This window comes from Macrobrachium nipponense, chromosome 4 (genome assembly GCF_015104395.2).
Source record: "Macrobrachium nipponense isolate FS-2020 chromosome 4, ASM1510439v2, whole genome shotgun sequence".
NCBI lineage: Eukaryota > Metazoa > Arthropoda > Malacostraca > Decapoda > Palaemonidae > Macrobrachium > Macrobrachium nipponense.
Window position 1 is genome coordinate 24,210,068 of NC_061100.1, and position 22,914 is coordinate 24,232,981.

Genomic DNA, 22,914 nt, shown 5'->3' on the forward strand with positions numbered 1-22,914 from the left:
TTATCCAGGTAGGTCTATGGAATTTAGTTCCTCTATCTTACAATAGCTGTCATCATTATTCTAGAATTCTGCAGTACAGTAGGGTAAAGACCCATTCAGCATTGCTAAATCCTTTATATATCCCAAGATGTTGCTTTAGATTACAAGAAACTTCCAAAAACTTATAAACGTCGGTATCCTTTTGTAATTGATGAGTGTCATCGTGATACCTCTGAAAGGACATTAAGTCCTACTTATTTAAAAGATAAACCAGGCGCTAGGAACAAATAAAGAAACTCCAGTATCAAAATAAAGCCTGTGGAAAATAGCAGGTATCACTCTCCTCTGATGCAGCCTTCAATAACAAAGCTTGTTTTGCCTATCTTTCATCAATGATGTTAACCACAGATCTATAATCATAATTCCAATCATAATCCCAATGCAATTGCATCATACTTCAGAAACATGGAAACTAAGCAGGAATTTTCTGTCACCCGTCATAATATGTCACAGTGAATGATCACTTTTTTGGATTAATCTTTCATGAGAGCCTTCTTCGATAAACCGTATTTACATTATCAATCCTTGAAAACAAAGACAAAAGCCGCACCATTATCCTGACCGTTTCTATCATTCTGATCATCACATAAACGGGCAAATCATAAAAGAAAATTGTACAATAGAAAGTCATTCATAATGGTAGTTTCCGAATCTTTTCCGAGACTTAGAGGATTGAATAAATGACGAAGATAAGAATCGTGGGATATATTATCGTCTTTGGAGTCTACATTGGTAACCAGTCGAAAAACTACAAACTGAAGTTCGACGTGACAGCAAATGCATTAAAGCTATACCGCACTAATGCATCGCCGTGGCAGATAAATAACTTATAAATACAACGGCGGAATTGTGGCGTAATGTGTACACAGATGGCTGAAATGGGTGAAACAGGAGTTGGATGTTGAATGAAAGGTTACGACAGAGGGCATCCCGATCAACCATAGAAACCTCCTCCATATCCGTAGCCAGGGTAGCCGCCAAATCCTCCTGGGTAGCCGCCGAAACCGCCTCCAAATCCTCCTGGGTAGCCGCCGAAACCGCCTCCAAATCCTCCTGGGTAGCCGCCGAAACCACCTCCAAATCCTCCTGGGTAGCCGCCGAATCCTCCTCCGTAGCCGTAAGGATTGAGGAACCCGTTGACGGCTCCCTGAGCGGCTCCGATGAGGTTAGGCAGGAAGAACCTCTGGTTCGGATTCCCTCCAGCTCCTCCTCCTCCCGCTGCTACTTGGTCTCTCCTGTCTGGCTTGGGCAGGGCGCTGGCCATACCCAAGGCCACCACGACGACCAGAAAGCTGATGCTGAAGGCGGGACGCATCTGGAATAGAAATGAAGAGCGTTCACGTGAAATGCTTGTGGGCCTTTTCGGAAAGGAGGTCGTTTGGGAAATCTTTTAGGCATATTATGATATACATGGAGGAGGAGCATCACACAGATAAATATTGCTCTTGGCTTCGTGGGATGGGACCACCTTTAAGGTGACGGTACAAAGATCCTGGCAATAATAATAGAAATATTCCTTGTAAATCAGTGTTATTTTTGACAATATCCATCTCAAAATACGCATTTTATGCAGAAAAATGCAAACGCATGCAATGTGTATTAGACACAGCAAAAATATGTGAATATAATATGGCTATGGTGAGACACACAGGTCAATATTTTCAATAAGGCTTATGTCACTACTAATCCATTCTCTTGTAAATAGACAGCGTAAGATTTTAGCCGCCGGGTAGACTCGTCAGTCTCTCCCTAATTAGCATTCTTCAAAACGTTTCTAGTAACTTTTAATGACTGAATTAAGAGAATAGCAACTGGCTGTATTCATATCATCAAAGAAAAATCTCCATAGATGAATAGAAATAACTGATGAAATAAACATGATGGCATAATCGATTTCAAAGGAAACATTATTCAGGAACTCTATACAAAAACAGATGAATATGAATCTAAATAAAATGTATACTCTGGGTAAATGAGTCATGGAAAATTTTTAATTGACTTCTTGTCGTTGCCACTTGTAACTCCCAGTAACCCTCCTTACACCTTTATTTAACAAAGTGATAAGTCATTGATGTACAGGGATACACAAACAAGTAAGTGCAAATATATTAATTTTAGTCATTATATATATATATATATATATATATATATATATATATATGTATATATGTATATATATATATTATATATATATATATGTATATATATATATATATATATATATATGTATATATGTGTATATATATATATAGTATATATATATATATATATATATATATATATATATATATATACATATGAGTGTGTCTGTGAATAAATCCCGTATATATAAACAAGTAGCATATATTATTAAAAAAAATCTTTTTTTTATTTTGTAATCCATACAAGTCCTTTTACTGAGCAAGAATATTTTTAAAAGATACTATTACTGAGGAACATCGTCGGTGCCAGTTTTGACTGCTCATAGACAGTAATGAGCGGAGCAATACGCATCCCAGTGACGCGGAAGTGAATAAATATAAGCAAAGCTTCTGAACAAAGTTAGAAACAAAGAAATAGGAAATAACACTGTAGATAAAATTACAAATTAAAGTATAAAACTAAGAATCTCAGTTTTAGCAATGGAATTCCGTAATTACTTGAATATTAGTTATTACAACGATCGATTAATCAGTATAAGCATCAATTCTCTAAATACAGTTCACTGGAAATCACTTCACCAATAAAACACTTATATTTCTTTTTAATAAATAAACAATATGGAACGATAAACAAAAGCGCAATGGAAAATATTAGAAGAATATCTCCCTACCTTCGGTTGTGTCTTAATCCTCAACGAAGATTGTTTCTTACGAGAGTGTTGAAGCCTCTGCTCCCTTCTCGCTATATATATGTGCGGTGCAACTTTTGCCCAGCCTTCAGGTTCAGTTGAGTTGCCAGTTAGGGATTAAGCGGAAGGAAAACTTTTTTTTTTTTTTTTCTCTCTCTTTTTTTTTTTTTTTTTGCTTTCTGAAGAGGAAATTTCCCACCAGTCATCGAAGGAGGTCTGTAAGCACATGATCTCTGCAATTAAGTTCGACCTAGGCAATGTATTCGACTTTTCACGATCTCTTGGAAGTCATGGGAAAAATTCACCGGGTGGTACTTGTAACCCTTTCGCATCGGAGCGAATAATTCAAACTGGATTAAAGTGTATCCTTCATCGAAAGTAGAATTCAGTGGACATTTTAAAACTTTAAAAGCTACTGGAGTGAGATAACACAACAGATAAATAAAGCAATGATAAACGTTTAACCTCGATAAGTGCTCAGTAGAAACTGGAATCTGTCTAGGTCATGCTAGTCGGGAATCCCAGATGAGTAACCGAGAACTTAACATTGCTCGCAGGTACTTCTTTCTTTCTTCCTTTTCTTCCTTTCTTTTCTTTTTCTAGAATTCCCCACCCGCTGAAACTGAAGTCAAGGGTGATTACGATTCATCATTCTTCAAATGATGACTAATCTTCTAGCTAATCAATAACGTCACAGAGGATATAACAATTGCGTAATATTCATTCAAACTTGCGGTGAGTAACAGTTACCTATGAGCCTCTTCTTCTAGTCATCCTCAGGGGCCGAATGCCGTTGTCGTGTGGCTTTCCCGCTGTTTTGGGGCAATGGGCAATGTACATTCCTAGCGCGTTTGCAGCTTTCTTTGGCCTCGAGAAAGTTTCTGTGCATCTTTCTACTGGGTGGGCTTAAATATAGAATGGAAAATGAGGGCTTTCTTTTATGGAATGACTGCAGGTTTCTGTCGTGCATTTGGCCTGGTAGGGGATGTTGTTCCTACATTCCTTACAATGCTGTAACAACGTTGTATATAGTATATATTATATTTATATATATATATATATATATATATATATATATATATATATATATATATTGTAACTGTATGTATGTATAAACAAGTGTGTGTGTAAATATAAGTGTATTTCATCTACTCTTGATACCAGAGTAGTCATAGTTGTTATTTAGCAGTCATCTTGTTGGTCAATGATTTTTTTATTATCATCTCGCAGGAAAACGTTGCAGGAGTTGAATTATTCCCAAATATCCAGTGGTTTTTCGTTTGTAATTCGAATAATCTCCAGTTTTGCGTTTTGGTGTTAATATCTTACATGTTTCCACTATTCTTTTGGTGGTTCACTCTAATAAAATAAAAATAATATAAGATTACTTATCATGATTACATTAGTCAATATACTATCTGTTCCCTTCCAGAACATTTTTACTTGTAAAGTCATTTTTCTTGATCCGACCTCCAGCTTACTCGGGGCCCGTGTTAAAATCTGTGGCCAAATAGGGCGTTGTTTCAGCAACGAAAATTAAAATTAATACGCTATATTTTATTAGAAATAATTTTTCCTCACAGTTTAGCATACATATAATTTATTTTTTACATTTTCACCCAAATAAATAAATCATAAATATCCTACATTTAACTAAATAAGAAACACCTTTTCAGACCTTTTTAGACTTTTCCATAAGGCTTTCTTAACCAGGGTCCCCCCCCCCCCCTCCCACAAACAACAACAACAAAGTAGTTTGTAGGCTTTCTCCCCGAGTGAGAGATAAATTTACCTTATAAAAAAGAATTATGCTATATTATCTCATTTTTCAAAATGAAGATCCCGGTGTCTCATTACTTATATCCACTATCTTATCGTTATCATCATATGCTTTAGATTATATAGCATAGCATTGCCTTTAGCAGTGTATCTGGGTATTTCAGAAAATGGAAATGACCTCAAGTAACGTTCATAACAGTTTTCTTTCAAAAGCATAAAGGGATGAATGAAACAAACAGCTCAGGTTTCGCATTAATATATTACAGTCTCCTGAAGAATCCACATTACTCTGTCGAAACTACAAACTGGAGCCTGGCGTGAAAGCGAATAAATTAAAGCAATGACGCACTAATACATCGCGACTGTAGATAAATAAGTTTTCATAAATATATATATGAGCGGAATGATGGCATCATCGATTCGCAAATGAGTGATTCGGGTGAAACAGGCGTTGAGTGCGAATGGTTTTCTCTTCCATCGGAGCGACATCATGAGGTCCATCTCTATCGACCGAAGAGACCCCCTCCGTATCCATAACCGCCTCCGGGGTACCCACCCCCGCCGTATCCCCTCCTCCGGGGTACCCACCCCCACCGTATCCCCCTCCTCCGGGGTACCCACCTCCAAAAAGACCACTACCACCTCCGAAAAGGCCACTACCACCTCCGAAAAGGCCACCACCACCTAAGCCGCCTCCTAACCCGAACGGCCTGAAGAGTCCGCTGAAGAGGCCCGCCAGGTTAGGGAGAGGGAGGAAGAACCTCTGGTTCGGGGTTACCCCTGCAGGTCGGCCTGCTTCGTCGGGTCTTGGGTGGGCGATGGCCGTGCCCAGGATCACGGCGAACAGGAAGCTGAGGACGGTGGAGTGCATCTGGAATAAATCGGTCGATGAGCAAATAAATAAATAAATTGTATAAATAAATACCAGCGAAATATTCGTACTACAGTTTCTGAAATGTGCTATTACACCACAGTTTCTAAAGGGATCCGTCACACTACAGTTTCTAAAGGAATCTATCACACTACAGTTTCTTAAGGAAGTCATTACTCTACAGTTTCTTAAGGAAACTAACACACTCAGTTTCTTGGACCTATCACACTACAGTTTCTGAAAGGAGTCATTACACTACAGTTTCTGAAAGGAGCCATTACACTACAGTTTCTTAATGGACCTATCACACTACAGTTTCTAAATAAAGCCATCACACTGCAGTTTCTTCAGGGAACTATCACACTACAGTTTCTAAAAGGAGCCATCACACTGCAGTTTCTTAAGGGAACTATCACACTACAGTTTCTTAAGAAACATGTCACACTAGAGTGTCTAAAGAGAGACAGTGACTGTAAAGAGCATGTGTTAGCAGAATGCAGTTAAATGGCTTGTTTGGCCCTAAGGTGCATTGAAGGCATGATACAAAGTGATACTTTTTGTGCTTACAGTGTGTTTCTTTAAATAATGCTCATTTCAAAAGCAAAATTTTCCTAGAGTTGAAGATTCTGAATAGTAACGTTCAGGCGGTTAGAATTTTATATCCAGCAGAAACAGTTGTATACATTTAAAACTAGGAAGAACTGATTAACCCTCCTTTGGTAAACGCCACTAAAAGGTTCTACAATCCCTCGTTTATAAACTATAGTTTAAAAAAGAATTTTTTTAAACCATAGTTTATAAAGTGATACAATATATAGCAGCAGATATAGTGAAACATCTTTCGAAATTCCTTAGACGCAGAGAAGTCTTTTAACTGAGATAGAATATTGTTAATTTGACTTAGTTTTAATGACAATCCAGCCAACATTATTTTTGACAACGTAAACTAGACCTTATTGTTCATCTTAATCCAGGAGTTTATGGCGAGCATATAATTTAGTACTGATGTACTGAATTATTCTGAATTGTGTCAAAGGCGCTGCAGAAGAAATTGTAAAAGCTGTGTATATCTTTTAAAATGTCGAAATGTGTTTACTTTGAATTTTTTCCATAATTTTTTCTAATTGAATTTAGAATCTCACAAACCCGAAGAGTAGATCACTATTGTATCACTAATAATCCACTGTATTCATTAAAAAGACATCATCATAATGTCGAAAATATACTAAACTTCTGACAGAGTATTCTCCTACCTTCGACTGAGTCTTTATCCTTCTTCAAGAGCGTTGCTTTGGAGAGTGTTGCACTCTCTTTTCTCTCAAGGTATATATACGTGAAAGGAGTATCTGCTCAGCCTACGCGTGAAGTGAGCTCCTAGTTAGGAAATCATCTTTTTTTTTTTTTTTTTCTTTTCCAAGGAGGATATTTACTACCGGTCCAGGAAGGATGTCTGCATACAAGATCATTGCAATTTTGACTGGCCTAGAGCAAGACGTTTCTCATCTATGTTGACGCCCACACCATACTTCAAACTCGTCCGGCGCTTATCTTTTGTTAATGATGTACTAACATTCTAACATTTCCACTTTAGGTGTCAGCCGTTTTCATGCCTAGATTTCACTAGGAATGTCAGATTTGAATCAAGAAAAGTTGGCTAAAACCAGAAAAGGTATTTACTATAATTCATTTCTTTTGATGGATAACACTAGTGCTGTGCAGTTTCAAGCATTGATCACTGAGTTTTGTTCTAAGAATTTTTTTAAAAACAATAGCCACTAAAAACACAAACATAAAGCCAAACAGTTACGTGGAAGTAGAACATCTAACTGTCCCTTTGTTACCAGGATATCAGTCCTTGGTGAAGTGATTGCAAGAGCATGATTCACTTCAGATGTGACATCGAGACGGTTTCTGTTTTCTGTCCTCAGTGTCTGTAGGAACAGAGGGCGGAGAAGCCAAGGCATACAGCGGTAGGTCGTTGCAATTGGATCTCTCATACCCAATTTTATTAAAAAATAAAAAGAAAAACAGTTAAATTTAACATACAATATTTAAAAAATTTGCCAAGTGTGACTCTTGGTCAGTGTTTCTTCACTGCATCAATCAGAAGATCAGTGGACATCACCATATTCATAACTGGTGTGTTTTTGTTCAGAATTCCTCTTTGCTCTGCCTTCCATTTCCCTACAGGAAAAGCAGCATATTTCCCCAGTGGGAATCATTTTCCCCAAACTGTGAAAAATTGGTGGACCTAGAAAGTTCATTTTATTAATCGGGACTATTTCAAGGTCTTTAGGACAGGAAGTGAGTTACTGCAATCTATCCTTATCAGAGGGAAATCATATATTACATTTAAAAACGATTACTTCCATTTAAAAAAAAATCCAGTGAAATAGAAATAACAATTACAATTCCTCAAAATTAAGCATCATAATGCATAAAGTAAAATAAATGAAATTGCTATATACGTATACTTCTCTCCCAGTAATAAATGTAGCCATTTAGAAGTATTTCTCACTGAAATCCCACCCTATTACCAACTTCTCAGTTGAGTGAGGTTTACTTTCATTCGTGCTGAATAAAATGACCACCTCCATGCTCAACAAACAAACAAAAGCAACGAGGAAGTGAGAATAGACTTTACCGACACGACATTTAGCGAGCCTTTGCGTAGGTACGAATAACATTTCGTTGAGAACTCCTGATTTAAGATATTTTCCGGTCTGGCAGCCGTACAATATAAGTGCGAAAAGTTACCGATAGGTGACCTTGTCCCTACCGCAAAAGGATGAAAAAGAATATTATTAACAAGAAGAATAAGACGAAGAACGTCAACAACAACATCAACAAAAACAACTACAGGAATCTTCATGACGTCATATAGACGTGGGTTTATCCATGTCGTCATAAGACCTGGTGTATTTCTATCCTTTTTTTTTTTATTATTTCCCAGCTCTTAGAACGTGCGAATCTTTCAGTGAAATCAAGGAAGTGCTTTTTATTTGCACCCACAGGTATAACTATAAGACTTAAGGAGATGGAAGAATAAACACACAGCCATAGAAACAAACAAACATCGGAACTGCTGAAGCGTAAACAACATACGTGCAAGAGAGAAAACAGCGTCAAAGAAACCGTTAACGCAAAGGCAGTTGACAACCGGAACAAAAGCACGGTAAACAACAACAGCAACAAAACAAAAGCAAAACACTAACAACAACGGCGTATCGGTAAAAGAAACAAAGACAGCACTGACAAAAGCAACGCAGCATCTCCAGCCGAATGGACAAAGGAAGAGAATCAACAAATACAACCATAAACAAAGCAGGAAATCAAAGTCTAGCAGCCTCAAATATGGCTAAGATGTGCCGTACTTGAGTCTACCGTGAATATCAACCTTAGGAAAGGCGTTGGCGTATAACTGTTCAGTTTTTACACTGAAAAGACCTTTTACCCCACTGTGCGTAAGAGAGAGAGAGAGAGAGAGAGAGAGAGAGAGAGAGAGAGAGAGAGGGAGAGAGAGAGAGAGAGAGAGAGAGAACTCACTAAATAAGGTAGATATCTCCTTTGGGCGTTTAGAACCGCCCTCTCGTTAAATTTTATACATATGGGTCTGTAGTTTTTTGTAGATTATTAGTTAAATCTAGTCCGTGTAAGTCTGCTTCCTTGACGAGTTCTGGTTAACGGCCAAATGATTGAAAATAGCAAATGAAAAAATAGTAGGACATCCCCTTAAAAATAAAGTAAAACCCCTAATTTCTTTATTACAATCAAAACTTTCATTTACATTTTTCTGGGTGATCAGCATTAAGGTTCAATGATATCTGCTTCAATGAACTTTCTCATACTTCGTCACATCAAAGTTAGTTTAATTCGCGCTCTAATACCTCCCGAGTGTAATCTTAGATATAGCGATTATATCATCATTAGAATTATTATCGATGTATCTAAAAAGAAGAACTACTCGTAAGGATATTTAATATATTCAAATACCAATCGTATTCGCGTTCATAATCAGTAATGAACTCAGTTGGGTTATCTTGATTCTTAACAAATTATTCTAATGATTCAAATCAAAATACATCGCATGATCACATTCAGTCATTCAACATACCAAGATGTACATCAGATTCATTTCCAGATATCCAGCGTATTCATTACGAAATACCCCCGACATTCGTATATAGATTTCCATGAAAACCCAGACCTGTACACAGTATGGCACGAAGGCCATCTTGGGATTGTACCGACAATCTTTCTGTATTCCATAAAAAAATCGATTGTCATTTGTGCGGGGTTTTTTTTCTTGGTATTAATTCCATACCACCAAGATCATTTCGACCTTCAGGTGAGGGCGTCCGTACGAGAAAATGTGGACTTAAGCAGCATGTGGCTGATTTAGAATTAATCCTAAGCATTCATCATACCTGTCGGTAGCAGTAATTATTCGTCTGGTGAAGCAATATTTTCGTATCACTATACCATTGCTGTTCATTACTCCTAGGATTTGCATCTCTAAGTAAGACACAAAAATGTCTCCATTGAATTTTTCCCGTCGTGGAATCGAATCTAATCGAAGCCCATGGCTGAATTTCTGGATTCCCACGTAGAGGAATTCACAATTCGAATTTTGTTTGTCCTTTTGCAAACAAAATAATCAGATGATGCTACTCAAAGACATATATAAAGAAAGTACGAAGGTCTGAGACATTGAGCCTAATGATTTACCATTTAGTACCAAGAGTTGTAGTTGATTACTTCAAATAATTCACTATTTTCACCGTTGTTGTTCATTACATTAAATGGACTTTTACTCTTCACTTACATTTGCGCCTCTCTCTCTCTCTCCCTCTCTCTCTCTCTCTCTCTCTCTCTCTCTCTCTCTGATATATATCTATGTATGTGTCTATCAACAAAATTATATATATATTTATATATATATATATATATATATATATATATATATATATATATGTATATATAAATATATAAAATTATATAAATGCATATATATATTATATATATATAGACATATATATTATCTTATATATATATATAATATTATAATATATTATATATATATATTATATATATATATATAATAAAAAATATATATATAACAGGATAGAGGAAAGCCAGCGTAGCATTATTTGTTTATTATCCAAATTTTCGAGACTTTGGGTCCCATCTTCAGGGCTGTAAAATATACAAAATACACAAATTAAAATAAGACTCAGTATTAATATCAATAAAAATGGAAAAAATATAAATCTTAAATATTCCAAAATATAATAATTAAAAAAAAAGATAAACTGAAATAAAAAGTGAAGACTGCTTAAGTCATTAATAGTTTATTTAAGTTAATCATTTTTTAAATTATTATTTTTTAGAATATTTAAGTTTTATATTGTTCAATTTTTAGTGATATTAATACTGAGTATTATTTTAATTTGTGTATTTTGTGTAATTTTTTACAGCCCTGAAGATGAGACCCAATTTGGATAATAAATAAATAATGCTAGCCTTATATACATATCTATATATATATATATATATATATATATATATATATATATATTAGTTATGTTATGGTATTATTATATGTATGCTATGGTATATGTATATATATATAAAATATATATATATATATATATATATAATAATATATATATATATTTATTTATATATATATATATATATATAATATGTATAAAAGAGAGAGAGAGAGAGAGAGAGAGAGAGAGAGAGAGAGAGTCCGGGCACAAGGGGAAGAGAGAGAACTGGCCACTCTCAAGGCCGCGCGACTTCCTATAATAGTGAACTGGGACCAACCAATACCTTGTGGCTTCCCCAACCTAAGACTGGCAGCCAGCGAGCGACAGGAAATTGTTATTCGCCCTGATTGTACGCTCGACAGAAAGCGTCGTCGGTGAACAACTACTTGCCTATTAAAAAGCGATTAGTTTCATTCTTGTTTTTATTCTTTTTATCTTACAAGTTCAAAGGGATGTTGGGATTTTTTTTTAAATTGTTTTTTTTTTTACCTGGCTTTCATCTTTTGCCCTTGAATCGATTGGTGGAAGATGGATATGAAAGCGAATTTCTATTTTACCGAGAGTTTACGACTTATTCTGGAAAGGGAGTATTATATACATACATATATGTATATATATATATATATATATATATATTATATATATATATATAATAAATCATATATACATATATTTCTATATTATATATATAGATAATATGTTATATATATATTATATTATATATATATATATATTATATATATTGTATATATATATATATATATATATATTATAACATAATGTATATATGGGTGCGTTCAAGTGCTTGACATAAACTCAATTCTGTTTCATCACGTAGACTATTTACTGTCCTTGCGTTCCCTATTCTGCGTCAATAATAAGAGGGAATGTCATCATCTGTCTTCCCACATAAGATTACCAAGTATCCTATAGCCCCTTCATAAAGCAACTCCGTCCCGCGTCGCATCAAGTTTCGTCACGAATCCGAGACGGAAGAAAGGCCACTTCCTCGTTTCGCCCAGACTAGAAAATCTCGTCGTTGCATTGTGTTGTGTAGTCATGCTTATTGTGTTTCCTGCGTCCCTTGAATTTTGCATCTCTATGACTGGAAGTGTTCCTGTACAACCTGTATATGAATCATAAACTCAGACAAAAATATACTTTCATTTTTTAAGCGATTACGTCTCTTCAATTTGACTGAACGTAACCTCCTCGCGCAAGATCGTCTTGTACGAACCATGATGATAAGTAGCATCGATTCTGGGTCATCAATTCTTCAGGAATCATCGGTTTGTGTTATCTAGGTAAACAAATACAAGCAACCAGGAAACAAAACATTTATCCTATCAAGTTTTGAGCAATTACTCTGAGTTGTGAGGTGGCTCAGATCCGCGCTCTTCAAACTATAAGCCAAGTCATTCGATGATTTTCCCCTTAGAGGCCAGCTCTGTGCGACCTTTACGGACACGAAAGTAGTCTGAAAAGTCTTGCTGACGGTCAAGGTGAACGCAGTCATATCTGCCTTAGATGGCGCGTTCATTACACTTCAGGACATGTGGCTGAATGGCTGTTTTACTGGAGGATAGGCCACTGAAAAATGAAAAGTGGCAAGGCCTAAATTTCGCGTGTGACCCAGTGACTGGTGACTGACTATAGTATATTCACATCAGCCGTGCATTTGATGTCTACGCCAGTCCCTTACGACGCTCCTGATTGGCTGTTGATAAGCCAACCACAGGGTTGAAAACTCTCAGTCTCTCTAGAGAGTTCACATGGGTAGGATCTATGTTCACCTCTCCTGAGGATACGTCTTTCAAAAGTATCCCTCAAGAGAGGTGGAACATACATCCTGCCTCTGTGAACTCTCGAGAGAGCCTGAGAGTTTCCAGCCCTGTGATTAGCTTATCAATAGCCAATCAGGAGCGTGTAAGGGACTGGCCTAGACATCAAATGCACGGTTAATGTGAATCTACCATAGCAGCCAGGCAGAATGGACTTTTTACTAGGACCTGTGACTGAAAGACTGGAGGAGGTGTAACTGAGAACAGAGCCAGGAAAAGAAATGTTTGAAAGGGGCCAAGAACACACAGAGAGAGAGAGAGAGAGAGAGAGAGAGAGAGAGAGAGAGAGACCATAGGTGAAGGATAGACTCAACTGCTCTTGCATATAACGAGAAGGGGAGTGATATTAGATTACTTTAGATGACGATAAATGAATAAACTCGCCTGTTCATTTATTATTACCAGCCAGAGCCCCATTTCAGAAGTCAAGAGAGGGAAACCTACAAATGAAATCCACTGAATAATAAAATGAGAGGAAAGATCTTCTTTCTCCCTCTTGTTTATAACCACACCTCTTTAGTTTCGTGTATATTTTACATCTGTAAAGTGGCTTGTAACTTGCGTATATAGCTAACCTTAATAAAATTTATTATAATGATTTTATTTGTGAAAATAATCTCATATTATATTTACAACCACATTAACTCATGCCTTAAAAAATATTGATATCTATTTTTTACTTGGTTGTTGGTCAACTGTTGTGGGTTACATATTTGATCAATACTCCATCAATATGTTTAAAACAATTTATCTATGAGAAAATTGCATGAAACAACATGAAATATCATACAGGGAAGGTACGCTTTAATTCAGCATTATTTCCCATTAAACATTACCAAGAAGAAAAGCATTACAAACAAAAGGTTTTTCAGCAGTTACAGTACATATTAATTACAGCAATTAAGAGGGACAAGACAAGAATCGAAAAATGAAATTGCCTATGAAAGCAACACAAACCAGTTAACAAATATAAAAAAAAATATTACAATCGTCCTCTTCAACAATGGGTCAGTTACATCTTATGATATATACCATCCATTATAATCCATTATATTTCCGTATTGTATATAAAGCCTGAAATCAGTGTCATTATTAGATTTAGCAAGTCAGAGTTGCTCAGTGGTTTCTTTGTCAGTACCATGACCTATAACCGCCGGCAATAACAAATCCCACCCCGAGGCCCTTCCTCGGAAGAAAGCAATTGATAAACAAGTAAGAATGAATAAGAAACCCCCTGAGAACGTCTCTGCATCAAAAAGATTCATTTAAAAAAACAAAACAAGGGTCACTGGAAAAACTAGTTTTGTGTTCAGTATCGCGTAGGACCGGTCTGAGTGAAGATAATTAGAGGTGAGATACTTTCAGTTTCATTTGATTGGGTCGTCGTCGCTGCTTTTGGTCGCTTCCGTTGGCCTCTGTTTACGTCTTGTTTCTTGCTTCTTTATTCTGTGAAATTCCCTCTTTTTCATGTTGCTCGTGCGAAGGCAAGACGGTCGTTTCGAATCGATACGGTGTTGTGGGGAAGTATGATTTAGTTCGTGTGATCGTTACATCTTAAGTAGATACACGTAAATAAGTGGCATTGCTGCCGTATAGAAAAATATTATGCATATCTGTACGCACAATTATTTATATACATGTAGCTTCCATATATATATATGTGTGTGTGTGTGTGTGTGTTTGTGTGTAAACGTTTCCCTGATTACCACAAAACGGGTTATTGACGTTAAAGTAAGGCATGGACAGATTCCTTGGTATATGAAATATAAGAAGAATCAATAGGTTAAGAAGGATTGAGACAAGAAGAGGTAACAAGAAGGATTAACACCTGGGTAAGGATGAACCACGATGTTTACAGATTTGACTGATGGTCTGGTTATTTGAGAAGAATAGGTGAAAAGTATTAACAGAGGCTCGGAAGTGTTATAGAAGATAGGAGGAGAGGAAGACCTGGAAAGGGCTGGAAAAATGGAGTGGAAGAGGCTTTCAGAAAGGGAGGGTCTCAGTTTGAGGGAAGAGAATGTGTGCTTGCAACGCAGAGGGTATTGAAGAAGTGTATGTAGGGATATTCGACGCGCCGTCAATTACACTTCTTTATAGGTGTATGATAATCTAGTGTTATGAATATACATATTATCTTTCTTTACTCTCTCTCTCTCTCTCTCTCTCTCTCTCTCTCTCTCTCGTCTCTCTCTCTCTCTCCTCTCTCTCTCTCTCTCTCTTATATATATATATATATATATATATATATATATATATATATATATATGTATATATATATATATATATATATATATATATATATATATATATACACACACACATTTTTACATGAAGATATACATACAGACAGACATAATTACATACAAGCATCCATGTGTTCGTGTGTGCGTGTGTTAAATTTAGTAATCAGTATGAGTAATAGTATTAGAAATATTGTCAGTGATTCATTTTGAAACTTACAAATTAGTAGCTATAGTCGATCAAAGCATTAGTAGTATATTATAACATCAAATCGATTCAGTACCAAAAATGTATCCATTCCCTTAAAGGAAAAAATGATTACAAAACAAAGAGAGGATGATATGGCGCAAAGAAACTGCACCAAAAATGCATCCTACGCTTCCGACAACAAAGGAATAAGGAACTGGCAGGAATCCTTCAGTTCACGGGAATCAATGGTCTCAACGATCGAGCGGTCCTGTGGGATGCTGATAAGAACACCTACCATTTCCCCTTCTGACCATAACTTCGTTTGTTCTTGTTTTTGCTTTCTTTTTTTTAAAAGACTCTCTTGAATAGCATTTTTCTATTTTATAGTAGGTGTGCCATCTATCTATTCGAAGTTCCTGAATGAGGTAAAGGAGTTGAATCACTAAGAACTCACATATTTTTTTTTCTTTAATTGTAATTTATACCCATTCTGGATGTTTTGACATTGAATCATTTTTTCGAATTTGATGATGGTTTTTTAATATATATATATATATATATATATATTATATATATATATATATATTATTTATCTGAACTAAACAACAGAAAATTTACTTAGAATACACTAATACGCTATAGATTGTTCATATCACTCATAGAAAAAGACATTGCTGTCAGAAAGAGTGTGAATACTTATTCAGTTCTGCAAGTTATCAATTATAAAATGTAGCAATTACTGTAAGTGCCATAAGTGAAAGTATTAACTATAAGTTTCTATGACCCTGTTAAAAATATAGGAAAAAAAAAGTTAAATGGAATCTAGTGTAGGCTTCTTTTTTTTCATTCCAGGTATAGGAAAACAAGATATTGGTGGGTCATTTTAATGCATCAGTCATCAATGGAGGCCGCTGGCATTGGCATTCCAGATTATCTTTCTTTCCGTCAAATGTACTTCACAACAAAGAAAAAGTTATGGAAATCTTTCCAGATAAGATTTTATTGGGATACAGAATGGAAAGTGGTAATATAATTAATCATTACCTGTTTATAACGACAATGAGCAATGAAGTGACGTTCACCGTAACAGGTTGAATTCTGGATGTAAACGCATGAGTTGGAGATTGCTCCAATCAATACAATGAGTGAGATAATGCATGGGAAGCTATTAAAGATTTCCGATTGATATGAATACTTGAATAGCTGTCAGTGTTTGTGAATGTTGCTTGGTAACAGCTACGAAAAGTTGAGTATAATGGATGATCTTTTTACATGATGTCTTAACAGTTGGTTCCTCAGATATAGATGGTGAAATACTGAAGCTAGCACAATTGCGTTTTTATTTGTAAACGTATGTAGCAGGTGCTGTTAGAATAAGGCAAAATTTACATCGCAGAACAGGTGAGAGAGGTAATGGCTATAGTTCTCCAATATCCAGATATGTAAATAAAGTCTAGGAAAGCAAAGAAGTAATGCGTGAGAGCATTCGTGAGCAAACACTTTGAGTGGTATATGTCCACTAAAAATATGATAGGTTTCAAGCTCATCTGTTCACCGATATGTGCAAAGGGATAAGGTTTCATCTACTTCCATATGCACTGACGACAAGGTTAAGACGTGAACCTGGATTAACAGGTAAACCAAATCACTTACATTGTTCCCGTTGGTTGAATGAAAGGAGATACTTTCAAGAGGGCGGTTTGTCACCAGTGGCGATTCTACCCCTCAAAAAGGGAGGGGGGGGGGGGGGGGGGAGCAACTCTGGGGCAAAGATAATTGTTGGATGGGCATCATAGGAAAGGTGACTAAAAATAATTACAATTTTGGAAGCATTTTGAAACTCATGGAGGAATGAATTTCACTAAAGGTAAAGGTTCTTATAGATTTTTTTTCGATTCCTAAGCAAAACAACTGTAAAGCATCCATCTGATATTTTACCTGACTTGCATGATATGAAAATTTAACATTCAAAACTATATACAGTTCCAAACAATACGCAAACATTAAAGAATGGATAATATGTATAAATACAATACACATTTGAACCAAATAAAGGAAGGTAGTAACTATATGAAATGACAGGTATACATGGGGCATGAGTGACAATTCTGAAAAGGTTCAGTTTGACATTTCCTATTTCCTGTATATTTACTGATTCACTCAATATGAGTGTTAGCAATATAACCAAATCATGCTGTGTGACTAGTTAGTGGCTATTCTTATATTCAATAATGATTAATTTTATACATAATATTTCAATGAAAAAGTTGGGGGGCAAACCAGGGGCATGGCCAAAATCTGGGAGGCCAGCTGCCCCCCATGCCCCCCCCCCCCCTTAGAATCGCCACTGTTTGTCACCTTAAATGAAAATAGGACCAATGAATGCATGTTAATAGTAAAATATATTAACGGGTATATATTTGACGACACTGGTATCCACCTGTCTTACAATTACGATTTAATCTTGATGTAATGAAAATTAACAAAATTTTCTATCAGATTACACATACAGGACGTATGACGGAGAAATGTTGATCTTGAACAAAAAGATCAGAAAAACTATTTTTTTTAATGAATCTGTAAAGTTTCTTACATAAAACCATAACTGGCCTTTCAATAAAAGTATATTTAGTACTTCCATGTATTTTATAGTTAAAGTAACACCATAATTCATCTTGAAATCAAAATTAAATGAGCCAAGTCATATTACATAAATATCAATAACAAATTACCAGTCGAATTAGAATCCTTTGCGAAATGAACAAGAAACAGAATCTTTGGTATAGTAGGTCAAGAACAGTAGAAAAACAAGATTAAATTATAAATTATCTATGAACTAGATTAAAATTATACCAATACATAACTTATCCAACTGAGATTAAAAAAAAAAATTAGTTGTGTTTTATGAGATGACATAAAATCATAATCAACGATCACTATGAACTGGATTTGCAAGATTTGTAAGTTTATATTAAGATAAGGCTAGTTTAAAGCGAAGGTGAACTCGTATCTGATGGATATTGTTTATATCTTTTTAATGAATGTGTTAATCAACACTTGATTAACGATTGCAGACTTTTTAGCTTACGGGCTCGGTAAGGTTGCTGCAGAGGGGCATTAAATTTGTATAGTTACCCGTATAATCATTTTCTTTTACTTCTTATTATAAAAGAAAACGGACCTCACTGGTAGAAGCCGAACTTTATACATGAAAATTTGCAATAAAATGCCATAATTTACTCTAGAAAGAAAGTTAGGCGTTCTTTAAATAGCTCAAAGGTAAATTAGAGTCGTCCGAATAAATATTACTTCAAATTCTTGTTCAGTAGGTAAAATTGCATAGAAAAAAAGCAACTGCCATAGTCTGGGTCGCCGCAGATAGGTACCCTAGATCCACCCCCATTTCTTTTTAAATTACTGGTCTATACCATAAAACATTCATACACCCAGATTATGAAAGGTTCGTGACAACATACGACAAATAACTCGACTTGTTTTGCTCACTGACATTTATAGGTATTGCAAAAAATTCAATCTAGTTAGATTGAAATGGTCAAAGTAAAGACGACCAAAGTCTTCCTATAATGTTTTCATCCGAGTCAACCTTGAATACAGGGAATTCCAAAATCCTGACCGAGAACTTTCACTCGGAGACGGTCAAAATTAACCTAAATAGCTGTTGTGGCATTGGGGAAAATCCCATGTCTGTCGGAAGCCATATTTCATCAGCGTAGCGTCACGAGGAACTTGACAAAAACAGAAGAAGAAGAAGAAGAAGAAGAAGAAAAGGGGGAACATAGTAACCAGGAAGGAAGGTAATGAAAGAGTGGCAAAATATAATGGTTTTGTTATTGTAGTCACGCTCATGGGGAAAAAACTAATATCTCTGATACAATAAGTTTAAAATAAACTTAAAATCGCTTGTGGATAAAAAAAAAAATTAAAAAAACAATCTTTTTAGAATGATTCTCATTTTTTTTTTCTTTTTTTTAACCAGATTACGCAAATGCCTCTGTATAAATTGAAACTATAAGTAGCGTCAGGGATCAAACATGAAGCTTGGTCTAATATACCTGCAAGAGAAATATGCTAAATGAAAGAATCATTTTCTGGATATTTTTATTTACTTTTATCTTCTTTTTTATTTTTATAGTGAGTGATACACGGGGCGAGAAAAAATATCTAAGTTTGAAGAACAAGAATACTTTCTCTCCCTACTTATGAAATTTATATTATTGAACATCCTGATCTAGGTCAATATATATATATATATATATATATATATATAATATATATATATATATATATATATATATATATATATATATATATCAGTGAAAATGCAAGTGATAAGGTAACTAATGTTAATCAATTAACAATTATGGACAAATGAACAAAAACGTGCATATATATATATATATATATATATATATATATATATATATATATATATATATATATATATATATGAATAACTTGATCACGAAGTATATAAAACGTGATGCTGGACCAAGAAATAGAATACATAAAAAAGAAAGGAAACGATCTCTGCTACCCACCTCATTTAATTGATTTTCGTTATCAAAAAGCTCACAAAAAGTTTTATAGTGTTGCTATTAATGAAAAATAAATGCCTAAAAATGTACTTAGCTTACCTTACTTTCGTGGATTTGAAACCATAAAATCAATATTTAAATCGTCTAATGTTAATGTAGTGTTCTCTTATAACAATGCCATTAAAGATATGCTAATTAAGAAGAGTCCCGTAACAAATAACATCATTTACAAAATTCCTTGTAAGGATTGTCCATCGTTTTACGTTGGTCAGTCAAGTAAAAATTTATGTGTACGTATTAAGCAGCATATGTATTCAGTTAGAACAGCCCAGACTTCAAATGCACTGTTTATCCATCTGAGTGAAAAATCTCATTGTATTAATTGGGGTGATACCTCGGTATTGCTAGATCTAATGATTATGTTTCAAGAAATTTACTGGAATCGGCTATTATACAAATCACTAATAAAAACAACCTAAATCTTAGTCTGGGAATGTACCATTTGGACCCATATATTTGTAAGATGTTTATGAAGGACCTTAAAATAAATGAACAACTAATAAATTAGTCCCACATGTATATAGTTATTATTTCTCTCTCTCTCTCTCTCTCTCTCTCTCTCTCTCTCTCTCTCTCTCTCTCTCTCTGGTTCGATATTCTCTCTCCCTCTTTCCCTTGCTCGATATATACATATATATATATATATATATATATATATATATATATATCATATATATATATATATATATATATATATATATATATATATATATATTTTTTTTTTTTTTTTTTTTTTTTTTTCTTTCGTCTTTTCAATTAATAATAATTTTTTTTTTTTTGAGGGGGGGGAATTTGTGTAAAATTCATGATATTAAATTGTAAATGCTCCCGTGTTTTTTCAAAATGTACTGTTTTCTGCAAGAATAACTTGTTTACTGCGTCTATTCTTCAAGGTGTGGCTACACTCAGGCGGCTCCTCCTTTCTGTAGAGTGAAAATCGCCCTTATTGCTAATCTTGTAGTGTCTTGTATTGCTAATCTTGTAGTGGCATTTCTCTGTAAAATCTGTTTGCCTTCAGTATAGGGTCCGAACAGGACCGAAAGTACTCGCCTATCTCGCTTTTTCATTTTTTCCTTCGTGGCAAAAAACCTTTATATATATATATACATATATATATATATATATATATATATATATATATATATAATATATGTATATATAATATATATATATATATATATATATATGTATATGTATGTGTGTGTGTGTGTGTGTGCGTGTGTGTGTTTCACTTTAATTCAGCAGTACTAAAAATTGAAGATAAAAAGGGCTATAAAACTATATACACATTAATTGCAACTGTATATTCTGGACACTTCATACTGGTGAAATACGTTTGTGATAAGTTTATAGAGCTTTTAAAGGTCTTCTTATCATCCAATATTTGCATATGTGTATATATATGTGTGTGAATGTGTTTGTGTGTGTGTATATGGCGAGAAGTGGCATAGCTGGAGGTAGTATATCTAACCATTCTTTAAAGAATATATAGATACATCTTAAAATTGGATGGGAAGGGGTGAAAGTGATTTCGCAAATGTAACAAAGACGAGGGAGTTTGAAAAGAAGGACGTGAGAAGATCCTATAGGAAAAAAGAGGATATAATATGGCACAGGTTAAGGACGTGGGAGTGGAATCAGTAGATAGATGTGGAGTAGCTAAAATTCCTTTATTGGTTCTTCGAATCAGTGGAGTGTTTGGAAATACTGTTTAGGTGGATAAGGAGAGGGAATATATAGGATGGATAGGGTAGGTAAGAAGAAAGAGAAAAAGAAGGCAAATGATAGAAATGAATGAAAGAAGGCTAGAAAAACTTTAGAAAGAATAACATTTGTTCCAGAGGAAAATATAAGGAGAAGAAAGCTTAATGGACGAATTTATAGAAGACTAAAGAGAGAAAAGTAAATAGATGATGTTGGATGAAAATGCTGCACTATAGTCCCTAGAGAGGGCGTTTTGAAGATTTGTTGATTGTATCAGGTAGAAGAGCTGAAGGATGCAGGGGTAGGAAGGCTTAGTGCTAATATGAGATAATTGAAAGAATTACTCTTGAAGACATAAAAGAAATGTCTCTGAATAAGTGGATGAGAGGTTTTATGATTCAATTACGCTAAGGTTAAGGTATCAGAGGCGACTGTAGGAATAATAAGGGCATAATGGTATTTAGTTTACCAGCGATTGTAAACTGTAGAATTTTTTTTTTAATAAAAGAGGTGACAAAAAAGGGCCTTAAAGAAGAATAGCTTAGATTTAGACATTGAAGAGGCTTGTGAATCACGTGTTTTATATGAAACATTTATATGAGTTTATGATAAAGGGGAGAAACTTTATGCTTTATACGTGGAATGAAATATTGAAAAAATTTAGGCCAAAGGCCAAGCGCTGGGACCTACGAGGCCATCCAGCCCTGAAAGGATTACTGAGAGTAAACAGATTTGAAAGGTATAACAGGAGGAAAACCTCAAAGCAGTTGCACAATGAGACAATCGTTTTGAGAGGGTGGAAAGTAAGATGGAAGAAAGAGAATATGTATGTCTTATGCATTATCGGCCAGTTGTACCTGTAAAAAGTTGATGGTAGAACTGATATAGTGAATATGGAGGGTATTGGGGACTCATGGTTTGAGAGACAAGTTGCTGAGAGCGACTCAGTTTTAATATAGAGAAGCGAAGCATGTGTTAGAGCATGGACGTATGAGGGGTAATTTGTCAAGTGTAAAAGTGGGTCAGGAACAAGGGTGCGTCACGTACCCATGGCTGTTTATGATTTTCGTGGGTGGCGGAGTGATGCAAGACATAAGAAACAGGAAATGAGACGATGGTAGTAAGTTTCAGAATAAAACAAAAATGAGTTGTCCGTTAGTATAGAAAGCCTGATGCTTGCAGATGGGACAGTGGTGGGAAACCTGAGGTTACGATGGTACTTGAAAACTGGGAGATAGAGCAATAA

At 35.0% G+C, this 22,914-nt stretch overlaps 2 protein-coding genes across 2 annotated transcripts; both read right to left on the reverse strand.

Moving 5' to 3' along the window:
* Window positions 1–729: 729 nt before the first annotated feature.
* Window positions 730–3,009, reverse strand: LOC135210788 (keratin-associated protein 19-2-like). The gene is made up of 2 exons (XM_064243651.1): window positions 2,852–3,009; window positions 730–1,354 (listed from the first exon to the last, which is right to left on the reverse strand). The coding sequence occupies exon 2, from the start codon at window positions 1,352–1,354 to the stop codon at window positions 974–976; it is 381 nt and encodes a 126-aa protein (XP_064099721.1). The 5' UTR covers window positions 2,852–3,009; the 3' UTR covers window positions 730–973.
* A 1,879-nt stretch (window positions 3,010–4,888) lies between these two features.
* Window positions 4,889–6,881, reverse strand: LOC135211580 (uncharacterized). Its single transcript, XM_064244874.1, has 2 exons — window positions 6,773–6,881; window positions 4,889–5,519 (listed from the first exon to the last, which is right to left on the reverse strand). Exon 2 carries the CDS (start codon window positions 5,517–5,519, stop codon window positions 5,061–5,063), a length of 459 nt encoding a protein of 152 aa, XP_064100944.1. The 5' UTR covers window positions 6,773–6,881; the 3' UTR covers window positions 4,889–5,060.
* Window positions 6,882–22,914: the final 16,033 nt, after the last annotated feature.

What these genes read in the sequence shown, in the direction of transcription:
- LOC135210788 (XM_064243651.1), bottom strand. Translation starts at nt 1,354, where the DNA reads ATGCGTCCCGCCTTCAGCATCAGCTTTCTGGTCGTCGTGGTGGCCTTG.
- LOC135211580 (XM_064244874.1), bottom strand. Translation starts at nt 5,519, where the DNA reads ATGCACTCCACCGTCCTCAGCTTCCTGTTCGCCGTGATCCTGGGCACG.